General features: G+C 31.3%; 3 protein-coding genes across 3 annotated transcripts; 2 read left to right on the forward strand and 1 right to left on the reverse strand.

Annotated features, from left to right (window-relative positions):
- Positions 1-2: 2 nt before the first annotated feature.
- On the reverse strand, positions 3-1,004 carry LOTGIDRAFT_103661 (hypothetical protein; the record flags this gene model as incomplete). Its single annotated transcript, XM_009053151.1, has 1 exon — positions 3-1,004. A coding segment is annotated over one exon (1,002 nt), but the record flags the coding sequence as incomplete, so codon positions are not given.
- A 3,575-nt stretch (positions 1,005-4,579) lies between these two features.
- Positions 4,580-8,268, forward strand: LOTGIDRAFT_177209 (hypothetical protein; the record flags this gene model as incomplete). The annotated part of the gene is made up of 9 exons (XM_009053152.1): positions 4,580-4,633; positions 4,938-5,093; positions 5,608-5,671; positions 5,852-6,000; positions 6,429-6,516; positions 6,785-6,900; positions 7,174-7,324; positions 7,871-7,995; positions 8,185-8,268. The coding sequence occupies 9 exons, from the start codon at positions 4,580-4,582 to the stop codon at positions 8,266-8,268; spliced, it is 987 nt and encodes a 328-aa protein (XP_009051400.1).
- Positions 8,269-10,680: 2,412 nt separating this feature from the next.
- On the forward strand, positions 10,681-17,219 carry LOTGIDRAFT_228205 (hypothetical protein; the record flags this gene model as incomplete). The annotated part of the gene is made up of 14 exons (XM_009053153.1): positions 10,681-10,842; positions 11,155-11,230; positions 11,386-11,497; positions 11,722-11,866; positions 12,179-12,283; positions 12,701-12,913; positions 13,313-13,426; positions 13,617-13,747; positions 14,310-14,390; positions 14,874-14,948; positions 15,148-15,252; positions 16,114-16,346; positions 16,679-16,833; positions 17,099-17,219. 14 exons carry the CDS (start codon positions 10,681-10,683, stop codon positions 17,168-17,170), a joined length of 1,779 nt encoding a protein of 592 aa, XP_009051401.1. The 3' UTR covers positions 17,171-17,219.
- Between the last annotated feature and the right edge of the window lie 1,092 nt (positions 17,220-18,311).

Genomic DNA, 18,311 nt, shown 5'->3' on the forward strand with positions numbered 1-18,311 from the left:
GCTTCCTCAAAAAATTTATAGTCAACACTAAGGTCATCAGAAGGAGGTTCATAATCTTTAGATGGGGAAGCACCACAAATATAATTCCCACCAAGTCCTTCCCTACGGAAATATACACCAGTAGTATCCACAAAAAACGGTGACTCAATGCCAGGACCATCTGGACAATGGAAAGTGTACACATATCTCTTTCTAGGTTGAACAGCAAAATCACTACAATCTTTGGAGCAAAGGTTAGCTTTCATTGCTATTTCCCTTGCCCAACTTCCAGCACAATTAAACACTAAAGTTGATTTAATCCCATGTTCCTGACCATCATTAGTTTTAATATATGCCCCTGACAATCTGTCTTTTCCTAAAGGTCCAGGTTGAAATTCAAATCTATCTAGTTCACCATGTACGATATCAATGCCCAAAGCAAGATTCTTTTGGTACAGACATCTTAAAAAAAGATATGGATCAAACCATCCTTCTCCTTGTATTCCATAGGAACCTACTTCAACATTTTCAAGATTGATCCAAGGGAACTTTTCTTTCAATTGTGATTTAGTAAGAAGTCTGATTTTAGCACCCATCTGGTTCTGCATATCTACCATTTTAGCCAATTTTTCTGCTTTTTCTGGACCTTCTAAAAACAGATATCCCTGATGGTTAAATTGTACATCTGGTGGGTCATTTTCCCCTAGAATACTTAAATGTTCTTTAATCTCTTGTAAGAACTCAGTTGTATACATGGACAGTTGGATGTTTTCAGCTAAACTAAACTGGTGTCGTAGTCCACCACAAGATAAAACACTTGAAGCTCTGGTGTAAGAAGGGTCCCTTTCCACAACTACCACTTTGCTTTGACCACTATATTTATTGCTGTATGCTTTTAACCAGTAAGCTAAAGACATACCAACCAGTCCACCTCCAACAATCAGAAAATTTGTCTCTCTCGGAATAAATGGCTTTTCTTCACCACCAAAGCCTAATTCTTGATTAAGGCGTTTCCATGGTGACATATATTGATAAGCAGGTGGCACAGGCTTTGATCCAGAAGAAAGCTGTCGCAAGAACTTTTTGGATAGAGTTCTGGCTTGAAAAGTCCACATTTTGGTTATGATAATTTTAGAGCCTGAAAAATAAAAGTGATTGGGTTCAGGCTACCACTTAGTAAAGTCAGAATTAGTTTAAGTTCCAAGTACAACTTGTTTCTCAATATGTCAGACCTTCAAATTTACAACCACTAAATATATGAAAATCTTGACCTTGACGTATTAAACTATTCATTTTTATCAAATAATAGATATGTGCATGCATAAGTTTATATTCTGGCAAACACATAAAAAAATAACAACATAAGATTAGTCACATTTTTATTATCTCTATTTTTTTTCTAGGCATATTAGGACAGCAAAGTGAGTAAACCATTCTGGAGAAATGTTCTAAAATGTATAATAGGTATAATATGTCTTACAGGATTGGTCATTTAAATGGCACTTAAATGCAGACTGAAATTGGTCAGTCGTCTTAAGAAGGCACAAAGAGAAACTCTTGACTAACAAAAAGTTTCAGGTTCTGTTAAATATTCTATATTTTCCAGTAAAAAAATGCTATAATACCGGTACTAATATTTGTATTACAACTGGTTACAACATAGTAACCAGAATTAGATCACAAAATAACTTGACCACCATTAAGAGGAGTGGCTTAGAGGGTTGTAAGAGAGGCTTTCTAAAATTTCAAAGTGCATTGGGGACACTGATACCATCAATTTGCACCATTCCAATTTTAAGTTCGTTTTAAAATGTTTGCCATCTATGTTGTCTGTTATTTCAATGTAAGATCAGCACATATTTTCGAGTGCTAAAAAATCTGTCAAGTACTGCAATATCATTCTTATAATGTAAGAGAGAAGCTGATATATAAACTAAATACACAATGAAAATAGTACTTTTCTGCAGTAAATATAACTAAATTTCATTTTACATGATTTACATTTTAAAGATGGTTTCCCTTATTTTCATTTATATATATAATATCGATTATTGGACGACCAATACTTATATCAATCGAAAGTAGAGGTATTCTAATGAATGGGAAAAATACCAGTTTGTCTCAAAAGTCTCAAATTAGCCGATAATTAGCTAATTACGATGAGGATTTCCATAGCGTGACCTTGATAAAGAAATTATCCAGTCTTTTTACGAATAACCAGTGTATACAGTCAATGACATCCGTGATTGGTTAAAATCGTTTCAATATGCATGCATGTGCACTCCCCGCATTCCTTTCTTTTCTCACAACAACATGGCAGTTCCAATAATGCACAGTTTACAATTTAAAAAGGCTTCAGATTCAGAAAATATAGGGCACAAAGAAGAAATGGGATAAGAAAATCCAAGAATATGGTTAGATAAGGATGTCTATGTGTAATTTCATGGAGGAGAATCAGTTAAAATCTCATGGTGAAGCAGCCACTCGCTTGCTCAACAGTCGGTAAGAATTTTGTAATATTGATGATATCTTAGAATGAACATAAAAGTTAATTCTCAAGAATATGAGAATATGAATATATATTCATCAGTGAACTTACCTGGTGTTATAAAGTTACAACAGAATTCCTGTAAAATCTAAAAAATTGGAAAATTCATAAAACTAAGCAATTATTGAAAAACGCTTAATCATAATATTAAGAGTTTTTCAATAGTTAATTGCATTTTTATAAAGTTTGTTGGATTTATCGGATTTTATAAGGATCCTGTTATGTTATTTATGACACCAGGTATATCTACTGATGAATATAATGCTCTTACTGGCCAAGTTTAAAATTTTATGTTTATTCTAAGACCTAGGTAGTATCCCTTTAACTACAAAAATATTCATCTTCCCAAATTATCCGGGTTTTGAACGTGGCAAAGAACTGAATATATCAGCCCTAGAAATTAGAACAAAACTTCTTTCTTCAATTTTATCTATCTAAAATATAGAATATAACAACAGAGAGACGAATCAAACAAGATCTGTAGCCATAAAGGGGCATAACCCATACACACCTAACAATTTTTAGACGTAATTTTTAGCAAATGATTGGCCAACAGAATCCTTAATTCTTCAAATATATTACACTATGATAGAAGAAGAAAATGCATACCAAATTATAAAAAAAGGAAGATATCTAAATGTGTGAAAATAACATAATCGCCATCCGTTTTCTTACCTTTCCCTCGGAGATATTGAAAATTAGTACGTACCTAATATCCTGGAAATACACCGTAGCCACTTTATTTAATGGACTAGAAATTTGCTTTAGTTTGTTTAACTCTTCATATTACACAGAGTCATATTTTCCCAATTTTTTAACCTACTCTTAAATAATATTCCCCTTTCTCTGGCTTATTTCTTACTTTCATAATTATCTTCTCTCATTCACAAAATATGAAATTTTGGTTACGTTATTGTTTCCAATTTACGTCATCAATTTCTGTGTATAATTTTACGCAATAGACGAACATGTGCGCGCAGTTCAATGGTGGAGTCATAAAACGAGTTGAATTATTTTAAGAACAAACACAGAGAATGGCAGACGACATGGAGGTATAACATAATATAATATTAATGTGATTTAAGCTGAATGTTTTTTTCATATTCTTGGCTTATAGAATAATGATCGAATCAACATGTTATTCAAATTGCGCTTGTTTACATTTCGTGTTCTTTGTCATGTTCATTTTTCCGAATTATTTTCTTACTCCTACTCTTTTCGCATATTCGTTGGTAAATAAAATTTTGCCTTTTGTTTATAACATTGAAAATAAACACATTTCCCTCTTCGAAATTTCTACCGAATTTATTACTTGGACTTTTTCTCTTGTTGCTTCTTTGGCTGAATATTGTTTTTTGTAAAACCAAATTTCCTAGTGGGAGATGATGTAGGTAGTAACATGGTTTCCCCCCTTTCAGCTAAAATGTTTTTTGCCTCTTTTTAACCCATGTGGTTTTCAACCATATCTACTCTCTGACTAATCTGATTTTGATTTTGCCAATCATTTTCAAATGAATTGAAATATCAATTACAAAAAAATTCTGAGAGTCTAAGATTGTCTTTGGCTTGTTGAAAATGTTAACCACTGAGAAAGTTATTTTTTGTAAACCTGATTCTATAGAGGGAAATTTTCAGTCGGAAAAGTATTTCATTTTCACTTGAATTTTCTGGAAGGGAAGTGTGTCTGTTTTAGATGTTAAATCACAGAACCTTATATTTTCTATTGCCCCTTGGACATTCTAAGACAAATGTAATACCGGTACCATTGAAAAATTTATTTTGATTATTTATAAATTATGAAATGAGGGAAAAAAACTCAATTCAGAGCTCAATGTAGTCAGAGTGTAAGTTTTTTCCTCAACTCCACCAACATACACTTATGTTCATATATATTTATCAATGCAAAGTCTTTCCAAGAATTACTATAGTTTATAGCAATAATAAGTTATCTATACTCTATTTCAGGTGACACCTACAAGCAGTACTAGTGATGCTGTTGATGTATCAACAGCCAATACTAATGGCAATGCAGTCAATGCTGGTCTAGATGATATGACTTCTAAAGATTATTATTTTGATTCTTATGCACATTTCGGAATACACGAGGTATGTGTATGATGTGAATTACTCATATTCATTTTTTGTGGTAAAGTTTAGGTGGTCTAACTATTTTATGGTATACAAGGTGGTTAATGTTATTGTCTGCATCCAGGGCCCAGTAACCACTCTTGTAAAATGGAACTATAAAGGGTGAAATGCTTACATGAAATATTTTTACCAGTTGCCCCCATTTAAAAAAATCCTGTCAACCTTCAATCATAAAATTTATTCCAAATATACTTGTTTTTTTTTTGTCCTTTAGCATTCTATAGCTCATAATTTTTGCACCTTGAAACTTGTTTCATTTCAGGAAATGTTGAAAGATGAAGTGCGAACATTAACATACAGAAATTCAATGTATTATAACAAACATCTATTTAAAGATAAAATAGTACTTGATGTTGGTTGCGGTACTGGTATACTCAGTATGTTTGCTGCTAAAGCTGGTGCTAAGAAAGTCATTGGGGTGAGAGTCAAAGTCAATATTTTGCAATAAAGTTCAATAGGATTTTAGCATCTTCGGAATGTCCAGCTATTATGACCTTTATTTTGATAACCAGACTGCAATAGCCTCCGATCTTGCATCGGGAATGTTTGTAAATCAATGATTTCATTGGATTGTATGCCAATCAGAGACCAGGTATTAAGTAGCATTTGGTGTATGTAGAGCTATTAGTATATTTGGATTCCTGGCATCATCAGCTACATTTTGATACCAATTCCATCTCAATAGCTTTCTCTTTTCAGAAGATATAGTCAATTTAATATCAAAATTTGAGTCCCCTTTAATACCTCACTGCCAGCTCATTACTGGGCAGTGGAACTTAATACCTGATACGATGTGCAGGGTCACATATTTGTACTTACAATTCACATATGTTCAAACATAAAGTTCCAAATCGAATAAAATAATAATACCTTAAATCTTTGAAGGATTCACTCTGCTCATACATGACTGTAATTTAAATTCATATTTGTAGATTGAATGTTCCAGTATCATTGACTATGCTCAGAAAATAATAGTTGATAATAGACTAGATAAAGGTAGGTTGGCTTTTCATGTGTCCATTAGTTATTGACTTAAGGGTGACCTTGGTTATTTGTAAGGAATGCAGACTTGACAAAGTTGATAGTTGAGTCTCAAATTCGTGGAAATTTTAACTTTGCACACTATGTGCATGTGTGTAATTCTTTTGACTGAACAAATTGATTTTTTTTTTTTAGTTATAACATTGGTAAAAGGTAAAGTAGAAGAAGTAGTATTACCTGATGGTATCGAGAAAGTTGATATTATTATCAGTGAATGGATGGGTTATTGTTTGTTTTACGAGTCTATGTTAAATACTGTCATCTTTGCCAGAGACAAATGGCTGGTAGGTATCCTTTAAGCTTATGGGCATCACAAAATTTTATTTTTCTAAAGTTGTAATACAGCTATATTCTTGACAACTACAGAAAATTACACTGCTTTCACTTTCTTCCTTGGAGGATCTTCAGATCATTAGTAGAACCAGAACAGTAACTCGATGCAATAAACATCCTTATTTCTGGTTAATAAAACCCAGTTGAAATGTTAAAATATACTCACTAATTTGATTTAGTGCTCATATTTGCTGCCTTTTTTTTTTATTTCAAATTTCAAAATAGAACAATTTTACTTGTTTTCACTTCTTCTCCTCTGTTCTTCGCTCTATACATTCTCGAGTTCTCAAAAAAGTACTTGCTAATATGACCATAATTTTCCAAGTTCAACGGAAAAAGATTTAGTCTTTTAAACGACTGCTTATTGATCTATTTTTAGGCTAAAGATGGTCTGATATTCCCAGACAGAGCTACTTTGTATATATGTGGTATTGAAGATAGACAGTATAAAGATGAAAAAATTAACTGTAAGTTTTGATTGTTTGCTGTGCTTATCTGGCTTGAAATTGTATATGACTCATTTAATTTGGGTCTTTAGTTGCATTTATTATGAATAAGGTAATGTGATTTTCCATAATGGCAAAAGAGGCTTAGAATTAGAGGTATAAGCAAAAAGCAATGGAGAAAGAAACAACCAAAGCAAATGGTAAATTGTTAAATGTAAAATTGAATTCACAGACTAAATGTGATTCCCCACTATCTTACTCTAGTGCTGATTGCTTATGTTATTTTTAGGGTGGGATAATGTATATGGATTTGACATGAGTATTATTAGAGGTGTAGCTATCAATGAACCATTAGTTGATGTAGTAGATCATAAACAAGTTGTCACTAATTCTTGTTTAGTAAAGGTAGGCCACAATTATATTCTTTCTAGAATTATATTATTGATTAAACTGTTAACATAATTTCATCTTGATTAGCTTGCATCATATGATACAAGGGACTGATATGTAAAAAGCGTTTAGCTTTCTGGATAGGAAATGAAATTGAGACCCTGTGTGCTATATTCCTAGATAAAGAGTAGGAACAGCTGAGCTTATGCTCAGTAGCTGGAGTAGAAAGAAAGACATAAAACTTCCTGTTCATGTATGTCCGTTTATTATATTGAATATTTTTTGCAGGAAGTTGATATATACACTGTTAAAATAGAAGATATGGTATTTACACAACCTTTCCACCTTCAATGTCGAAGAAGTGATTATTTACATGCTTTAGTTACATTTTTCAACATAGAATTTACCAAATGTCATAAACGAACTGGTTTCTCAACTGGTAAGTTTATGTTTTAATTAGGAAGATACTGTTATATTGTTTATAGGATACTGTTGTGTAATTATTTATTAATTATCTGATGCAGCCTAGGGTCAGTTGATATTTACCTAACAATATGTTAGACACCCCTTGAACACATTGTTGTTTGTGAGGCAGTCAATTTTGATTTGATTTGTTATAAGATTTTGAAGGTATTTTAACTTATGGATATGATTCAAAATGAAATTCAGTCAAATTGATTCCTCCTCAAAAATGTGTCAAATGGATTAGTGACATGTATCGGGCAGGCAGTAATATTTTGATGATGTAATAAATAACAATTATCCAATACTTTTATAAAGCCATTTTGAATGATGCCAAATGCTGAAATGGGTTTATATGACCATGATCTGCCATCTTACTTCCTTAATATTATTCAGAATATAATAAAGTCTATAAATAACAGGTACAGCATCTTTAATTATTGATTATGATATATCATATCATTTGAAATTCATGCCAACTTATCCTTTGTTGGTTTCATTTAATCATTTGTTCTATTTTCAGCTCCAGAAGCTCCTTATACACATTGGAAACAAACTGTATTCTATTTGGGTGATAATGATTTAACTATTAAGAAGGGAGAAGAACTGAATGGTACCTTTTCCATGAAGCCTAATAAACAAAATAATGTAAGTTGTTTTTATAAATGTTAAAAATGTTCATGAAGTTAGCATAATGGATCTTAATTTAAGTTTTCCTAAAATATGTTAATAGGATTTGAACTGCAGTTGTATCAAAGAATGGCATGGAGTAGGAATTATTTTAGACTGATACAATTCCTTTCTATTTCTTACTTGTCCTTTTCATTTTTTTTCCAGCGAGACTTGGATTTTCAACTAGAGCTAGACTTTAAGGGAGAATTATCAGAGATGTCAGAGAGCCTTCGATACAAGATGAGATAGATGAAGAGTTATTACAGAAACAGATCAACTGTCAAAAATGTTACGTTTACTTGCATGAAACCAGTTGACACACTTTAACTGCAAAAATATAATAATGTACTGTATCACTGCAGTTAAGAGTTTGCAATCTGCCATATCTTAGTCATGAAAGTAAATACTTACTATTAAACACCCTGTGTGGTTTCTGTTAGCTTTAGGTTTATAGTCATGAATTCAGATTTGCAAAATTTTTACAGAATATTTTGCATTTGGACGGGTGATATTTTTCTAATTCAATTATTTTTACTTTCTTGCAATTTATAAAGTCTGATATAGTCGTCTAATTATTGAATTAGCCATCAATTAAGACTTTACCATCTATTTTGAACCTGGAAAACCATGAACCAAACTTGTATCATGGAGAATTTCTTAGTATCATCATGTAAATATGATTATTGCTTCATCATCATCTTTCATGTTTTAGTCTTACAAGAGATTCTTTTATACTTAAAATTTGAGTCTCTATTTGTTGATAGCTGTTGTTGTAAATTGATATCAATATATTTTGCTTGAATAGTGCTATGTTGCTAAATTCTGAATTATACCATCAAATTGTAACTGAATGTGATTAAAGAGGAAATAAAATTATACTGCTTTTGTCAATCTTCACATAATTTATTCTTGGAGTTATAATGATACTTTAATAATTGCATATTCCCTAGTAGAATACAGTCATGCTGAATACCATTGTAACCCTCAAACTTAATTCTGCTGTTTTGTATCAAGTATGTGAGTTCTGGGCCTTATAAGCTTACAAAAAATACTATAGTATAGATGGCAATGACAATAGTGTCGGAAACCATAGGTCATATCCAAATGGTTTTACATTGTAAAAAGGCCTTTCATGGTCTGCTATCTGGTTAGTAGTTCTAGAGTACAGGTAAATTAGATTATTGGTCTAAAAGTACAAACTCAAAATCTCTACAAATTCAAATACTCTTCTGACATGAGAGGCAGCTACACTTCATAATATGCCATCATGGAGAAGGAATCTGGAAGACTTAAAAGGTGTAGCTAACCTCGACATGTATACATTCCATGTGGTAAAAATCTGCAGGATCAAGTGTAGCGGACGACGTCACCAAAGCTGTAGGCCCACTCGTCAAATACGGATGTTCGGATGAAGCCTTCGGATTAACAAGGCCGCATCACTCTCGCCAAAAGGCAAAACGGCACGTCTGTCAATTTGTGATGTACTTTTTAAAAATAATATTGTTGACTCTTTTTTCGATTTGTTTTGACATATTGTACAACATTGTTTTACATTTCTGCTCGGCAATGAAACAGACGATACAAGCCTTGCAGAAGTGGATTCTATTTATAGCAGCTAATCACAATAAGCGTACTATACTACATTGACCAATCGACAGCATTTCAGAGAGAATTTTAGGTCACGTGGTATAAGGTAAACAAACTTTTCAGCTGAGAGATTCGGCGGAAGTCATAGAAAGTCGGCAATATCATCAATAAAGTAGATCTCCATATCAGGTACTGTAGTCATAAATATAAAACAGGATTATCCACATACATTGTAATCATTGTTTAGTCATGAATACACAGAATTCGCAGATTTCATTAGTTTTTTTCCACAGATAAACACGTGTTTTAAATATGGCGCGCCGCCTGCACGATATGTTTGACATAGACTACCAAAACGCGCAAATATTTTGCGCTTTTTAATATATAGCCTTGGTGAAACAACAAGCAAACATTGAATGTATTAATAGGAAAGGATGGATATTCTAAGCGGGAAAAACAATACCTAATTCTTATCTTATAAAAATATGATAATTATTATGATACTGAGAAATAAAAATAAAATTCCACCAATTGACAAAGATTAGATCTATCCAGTCTTTTGTCATTTAAGACTGTAAGAATAAATTCCTCCTTGATAATTTAGTATATGAGAAAAATTCCGCCAAAGTTGTAAATGTTGTGAAACAAAATAGTTTGTTAGGATTAGACTAGGTATTACAAGGCGTTGTGGTTTTATATTTTTTGAGTAGCCTACCAATGGCAATGCCATAGGTTATGCCAATTAGGTCTTACAGTAACTTACACTCATCTGAAACTGAAAAGAGTGAAAGAGCAAAACTCCAAAAAAAGGAAAGGTCAACTTGCAGTTCCTTGCATATACAGAATCTTCTCCTGTAGCCTATCCCTATATCAAACAATATTTATGACAATATGAATTATTTTTTGATTCAGGAAAAACTTCATTAGTGGCATTAGCCTAACCAAATTTGCTGAATTTATTATTTTATACATAAAAAATGAATGGACATGTTTGGGTGACAAATGTATCACAGTTATGAATAGAAATCTTTTTCTTATACAAATGTGTAGACTGGAACATAGAAGACAATCAGGATGTCTAAACGAGTTTTAACACCTGTCCGTGGATTAACACCTGTTCGAGTGAGAAGACGACAAAGTGATGCTAAATGGAGAGCCAGTGTAGCCAGTTGCTATGACACACTAAAACTTGTTATTCCAAATGCAAATAAATTATCTAAAAAAAAAGTTTCCAAGGTGAGATTTTGCTTCAAATAGATAGTGAAATTTTTATACGAATCTGGGACAGTGATAGCATCAGTTTCCACCATTCCAATTTCGAGTCAAATGTCTGGTTCTCCCAATTCCACTTAAATTAAGCCTTTTTGATGTCATTATCTCAAAAGCTGCTTATAATACATAATACAGTGATGCCATAAAACTTTTTTTTATATACGCCCAAAATATAATCTTTCGCTGAACAGTTTTTGAGTTATTGCCCTTGATTTATGAAAAACGTGTCAAAATTTGTTTTTAGAATTTAGAATCACCATTTACTTTGTTTTTCAGGCATTGATATTACAAGAAACAGAACGACACATTAACCATTTGGAATACACATTAAGTCAGTTATTTAACTTAAAAGGTAGGCTTGGGAAGTTTTACATTTTTTTTTATTAATTGGCATATCTGGATAATATACTTCAATAAAGAAATATCTTTACATGCAAGATGCTAAAGCATTTTGAAAATTTTCCAACACATGACTTCAGTGGATTTCTTATTATTGTTTATTTACAGCTCCAGAATTGGGAAAAACAGTTTTATGGAAAGAAGGAGAGACTTATCACCCAGCTTCACTCAATGACATCAAATCAGATTTTGAAGAAAAACAGTCTGAAATTTTTTCACAGTAAGATTTGATATAAATTTGTGTTAATAGCAACCCAAAACTAATCAGTATGATACTTTGTAGTTTCAGGCATATATCAGATTTTCATTCTGAAAAATATTCATTGGGATATGAATAGCTGAAGTTGAGCTCCATAAGTTTGTAAACCAGATATTTAGGACACTTTGTTTCTTCATGTTAGCAATGCTGTGACTTCATAAAGTAAATTTCATTCTTTTTTGTAGATCATCACATGGTAGAAGAAGATATCATTTATTATCTGATATAGAGGGACAGTTAGTAGACATGACTGTTAATTTTGAAAAACTGTCAATTGTCACTAGAATTGGTAATATGGTTCTACAAGCTAATAGAAATAATATCCAAAAGGTGAGAGAGCTAGTGATAAGGTATGATTGTCAAATGCCACCTTATCACAGAGTGCAGCAATTTGATTGGATTGTGTGCCAGCGAAAATACAGCCAATCAGAAAAAAAGGTGACAAATACAGTCAAGTAATAAGAGGAAGTTAATAATAGCTTGACATTGTGAACATGAGGTTAGAAATGAAGTCAGTACAGAGATGGAAGTTCAAAATTAAACTGTTAAATCTGCAATTTATTTATAAAAATACGGAGTGGGAAATAGGCTTGATTTCACGATCTAAGATAATGGAGTTGTACATGTCTTGGAATTTTTCAGGGTTTACCTTCTACTACTGTCAATAATGTCAACAAAAATAGAACATACTATTCTCATGGTTTACTAGATGGTCATATTATTCCTCTTGCTGGTGATACTAAAAAGGTAACAGTCATTTAATCATTTTATTTATTTACCGATATTCATTATTTGAATTTTTCTTGTTTGATGTAATGAATGGTTAATTGAGATGGTAAACTTGAAAACTGAATTGTTCAGAACCAGGAGCTTTTCTCAGGAAAGTAGCAAGCATGGTAAAAGATCAGGTTACAGTTGAAAATAGAAGCCCATTAGCAAAACAGTTTAAGAGAAGTAGGATTAAAACACCAATTTGTATCTTTTCTGCAATAGACAGATTTTATTTCGGTCAAATGTCAAGTCTGTAAGCATCCTTAATTTGTGACCAGCTTTTCTTTGTCATTATGCAAATTTGGTTTAAGTTGTTTCCGATTTCAGTGTGCAAAAGGCTTGGTGACTTCATATTACAGCTGTACATTTTTGCTTGATAATTAAATTCTGTAGGTTGAAATGTTGATGGTACAGAATATAGACGATGAAGATGATGTACACACTGTTCCCATACAACTAACTCCAGAAAAATCACATCCAGCTTTGAATAACAGTTCTGATCCTTCTATGGCTGCTCTATCCGATCCCTATCTTAACTCACCATTGTATATATCAGAAACAGATGTTTTATTAGCTTCACCTAAATTAGCTAAAGTCACCAAACAGGTTTGTTTAAGCCAATATCATTTTCACCAATGTTGAGGGTTTTCATTGCCTTAATTATCTTAGGTGTACGATATACTTATCCTTACTATATATAGATTCTGAAACTCCTGTTGGTTTGATAATTCATATGCATGTTACTTTTATGTTAAGATCCATTAGATGGCTTAAAATAGGAGGCAAAGAGTCAACATCTTCTGACAAAGATTATCTTATAATGGTTGCTAAATTTTACCACTATTACTAAAGCATTCAATAAGGTTAACAAAAAAGGAAGATTTATTTTCCCTAGACAAGGTTAATGTCCCTTTAATAAGTAAATTGACTCATAAGCTCATGAAAATATCAACTTAATCTTTCAAAAAACTTTCCTTGGAGTTATCCTTTTATTTTATTTTTCAGTTGAATTTTTCGTCATCTTTTGAAAGTTCAACAGATTTCTTAGAGGAATCAGCTACACCCATGAAAACAGCTTCATTTAGTTTAGGATTTACTCCAGTTAAACTTCCCTCAGAGGTTTGTAGCTAATTTATTTAATTAACAACACAATTGAACATCCCAACACTTAAAAATGAATTGACATTGATTGACATTGTGGACTGAAAATTTAATTCAGCAGATAATGTTTGTGTAGAAATTTCTGCAGTGTCACAACTTATTTAACTGCTAAAATCAAATCATATTGTTACAATCTATCAAATTTTAGTCTGAAGAAGAAGAGGAAAATGAAAGGGAGACTGAAGAAGATCACAGTCAAGCAGAGATTAAAGAAGAAGATAATTTAATATGTCTTGAAACATTTGATACTGATGATAGTTGTGATGTACAGACTGAAAAGTGAGTTGTTTTTATAGAGTGGTCTGTCATTTGGGTGGAAGCTTTTGGTTGGATCTGATTGTTTGATCAACTTTGAGCCATTTTCACTCAGTTACGAGTTTCACAGTTTTTGAACAACAGGTTTGCAGTTGCTGAAATATTTTAAAGACACAAGTTTGTCATCTATTTGACCGTAGTACCATAGTCTCCGAAACAGAAATTTTTACTCAAGTTAATCAGTAAAAGTATTCACAGTTCAATGTCAAAATTTGAGTCTTCAAATCCATGTGTTTACAGAGTTTCTTAAATTTCTAATATATTTGTTCAGTTTTGGTATTTCTCAAGATTTTTTATATACCTTCAGGACCAAAATTAAAATGTTGAACCATAGGAAAAAAAATGAGCGTATACTTACAAGCAAATGAGTACTCTAGGATTCTGTCTGTCAGCTGGTCTATGGCTAAAGCTCAAGAAAATTTGAACATAGGAAACCAACAAATTCATTCAGAAATATTACAGTTTGTTGTTAAAGCAGATCGTGGCCTTTTATGTTTAAAGATAAAAATGTAACCTTGTTTTTCAGGACTCCAGATAATAGAGAATCTATTTTAGAATCCAGTTTGTTTCATGATTCACCTCAAAAACTATCCTGCAAGAGAAAACTGTAAGTTGTTGATTTTTTATTTTCAGATCTGATTTGAAATGATTTATTTTATCTATTAGATACATAGTTATTGTCCTTTTCTACTTTAGTTTACATCAGATTGTCATGTACTTGTCTTTATACAGTATGTGTTGTATTTAACTGAATAACTTTGTTTATACTTCAAAAATCTGTTTCTCACTTTGAATGTTAAGGGACAGGTTTGTCATCCAGCAGGATTTTTTTTTTTAACTCACCACAGAAATTTTAGCCCTCAAATTTATGATGTCCAATATTATCTCCATTTGAAAATTAGAATGACTTTTCTTGAGTCTGTCACTGTCATATATAAAAGACATATAGAAATAGAACACAAGTTCAAGTTTGACAATTTTTGTAATTCTGGAGACTTTTTACATATATTCAAGACCTGAATCAACCCCCTGAAAATGGCCAACCATGGCCTGTTCTCAGTCACAAAAGCATCCATGTGTTATTTTATAGTAATTTAGATAGAGAGTTACCAAGACATAGACGAGAAGAAGGTTATGTTCCAAAGTGCAGAAGACGCCTTGAATCGTAAGTTTTTAAGTAACAAAATACTTGGGTATTTCACAATAACACAATGGATTCTCTTTACCAGCCTTCAGCAAACTCTCTGGAATGATCTTTCCTTGATATTTCTTTAGACTATTGAAAGTTATCTAATTTTTTCCAGGAGGAAATTTTTTGTGCTGTTTTATAACATTGTTAAATGAAATTTGATATTTATTTCTAGGATGTTTTCTGATCAGCCAGCTGAAAGTAGTAGTAAGAGAAATAATAATCTACCTATTATAAATGGTGTTTTTGATAAAGATGCTGATTGTTCTGATTTTGATGGGTAAGTTACCTTCTAACTCAAATTTCCATTGCAAATGAAGCTTAATGTACCTAACCTACAATTGGCTAGAGTTTAAAGTGTCTTTTTTTAAAGGAATTGTAAAGAGGACAGACGTCTGTGGTTCTTACAATTCCACTTAAACTATTGTTTTTTGGCATTGCAGTTAGATTTGTGTTTAGAAAACTTTAGTGGGAATTTTGATATATAAACATAATGCATAGTAACTCCTCATGGAATTCCAGATGATAGCTTTGATACTTTTGCTGTGACTTTTAAGCGATTTGATGCCATACAAAATGTGTCACACTTACAGCGCTATAACCTGCTATAAATCAATGCAAGGGTGAAGGTCATTCAACATGATCAAGAGATGCCAAACGAAAACAATGGTAGAATTCAGCTTCCACTGTACTTTATGGTGGTTTTCTTTCGAAGAATGCGACAGAATGTTGAGAATCAGACATATATCTGAAGCAAGAGAAGTCTCTGACCTGGACCATACCATCACTGGATTATTTACAGACATTACAAGTAGCAACATGAATAAAATACTCATGAATCAATAGCAGGTTTTCATACTGTAGAACAGTGTAAATAGTCATGCCATGATGCATGCCTGAAATGGGTGTTGTGCTTATAGCGTGATAAGCCAGTCATACTCGTTGTCGAAAAGTACAATGTCTGTGAAAGCAGGTTTTGAAAGGAGGTTTCTTTAGAGCTATTAGAGATTGTTCCAAAGTGATTTCAATATGATGTGCTGATGCGATCTAAGGCTTTAAATCGCATTCAACCTGCTTTAAAACATAAGTGTGAACATGGTATCTAACCATTGTATCTTACCATTGATTTGCTCTATTGCAGATATTTTTTATTCTACCACCAAATGGCAAGTCAACTGGAAGGCTTTATGTCAAGAAGTGAAATTGCATCACCATCAGTAGCTTCTATGGTTTCAGGTTTGTGGAATACCATGCCTAAAGAAGATAAAGATACATTAGCCACCTTAGCTCAATTACAGACACCAGTAGAAACAATATCTAGTCAGTCTAGTCTTAGTGATGATCTTCAAGAATTAGACGTCAAACCCTTCAACAGTAAGTTTTGTTTTCAACAGTCATAGATTCATATGCAGAATGTTCTTCATTCTTAGTAGGATAATGAAAGATAACACAAACACATTGTGTCAAAAAATTTTCATTTTGAGTGAAGAATTTTTTTTTTTTTTTTGCCATTCTCCAGTTTAAAAATCATTTAAGATTAGAATGTTTATATTTTATTTGCACAAAATTTTTTGTCAAAAAGCACCTTTTTTGTCACTTGACTGAAAAGTCTGGAACTTTATCAACTTAAAAAATAACATTCTTCAAGATAAATATTTTTCCAAAGTTTTCTCTCTTAAATTTTATTGATGAATTGAACAATTCAGATCATAAGAATAAAGAAGAGGAAGAAGAAGAAGAAAATAAGAAAAGATTATTGAAAGATTGTGGACTACATATGGTACCAGATGACATGGATCTAGGAGTTTCTTTGCTACCAGATTCAGATTTCTATACCTTCACTAGAAACACTAAATCTAAGGTTAGTTGTGAAATTTTTTTAATCATCTATGTAAGCAAGAATCTCTCAAAATATGATCTTAAAGTCATTTACAATTATATATTGGGATTGGTGTTGAAATTGTATTTGACAGAAGCTTTATGAATATTTTGGAAAAGGTCCTAAGTGCTTTTGATCAGATTTGATTAGCAAAATTGGCTATTGCTGTCCATATTATACTATTGAATTAATGAAATTACTTTAATTCTAAAAGTAACATAAGGGACGCTATTTTTTTTTATTGCAGGAGACAAATGATTTATTACAAGAACAAGGTTTTGAAATAATAGATGATTTCCAGGTGGTTCCAGAATTATGAAAAGATAATGACCATGTTCTTGTGCAATTCATCATAAGTGGTAGTCATTACATCTATATAGTGCTACTTGACACCAATATTGCTTATTCTTGTGCTTTCATTTTCTAAATACACTCAAGTTTAATAATAGTCAAAAGTTGAATTAATTACACTATACCCTTTGGATATTTTTTTGGTTCCGATTAATTTCATCAAATGATTTGTAGTAATAAATGTTTTTTTTTTAGAAATATATGTTTATGTGATTTGACAATTTGAATTTGATTTAGCTGTTTAAACTTGATTGATAAAGTAATATATAACATTAAAGTAATATTATATTACATTTGATTCTACCGTTTAAACTTGATTGATAAAGTAATATATAACATTAAAGTAATATTATATTACATTTGATTCTACCGTTTAAACTTGATTGATAAAGTAATATATAACATTAAAGTAATATTATATTACATTTGATTCTACCGTTTAAACTTGATTGATAAAGTAATATATAACATTAAAGTAATATACTTTATTTGATTCTACTGTTTAAACTTGATTGATAAAGTAATATATAACATTAAAGTAATATATTATATATTTGATACTACTGTAAACTTGATTGATAAAGTAATATATAACATTAAAGTAATATTATATTACATTTGATTCTACTGTTTAAACTTGATTGATAAAGTAATATATAACATTAAAGTAATATTATATTACATTTGATTCTACCGTTTAAACTTGATTGATAAAGTAATATATAACATTAAAGTAATATATTATATTTGATTCTACTGTTTAAACTTGATTGATAAAGTAATATATAACATTAAAGTAATATATTATATATTTGATACTACTGTAAACTTGATTGATAAAGTATTATATAACTTCAAAGTTATATATTACATTTGATTCTACTGTTTAAACTTGATTGATAAAGTAATATATAACTTGAAAGTAATATATTACATTTGATTGTACTGTAAACTTGATTGATAAAGTATTATATAACTTGAAAGTAATATATTACATTTGATTCTACTGTTTAAACTTGATTGATAAAGTAATATAGAACATTAAAGTATATATTACATTTGATTCTACTGTTTAAACTTGACTGATAAAAAATGTATCACATTTGATT

This window comes from Lottia gigantea (assembly GCF_000327385.1).
Source record: "Lottia gigantea unplaced genomic scaffold LOTGIsca_2, whole genome shotgun sequence".
NCBI lineage: Eukaryota > Metazoa > Mollusca > Gastropoda > Lottiidae > Lottia > Lottia gigantea.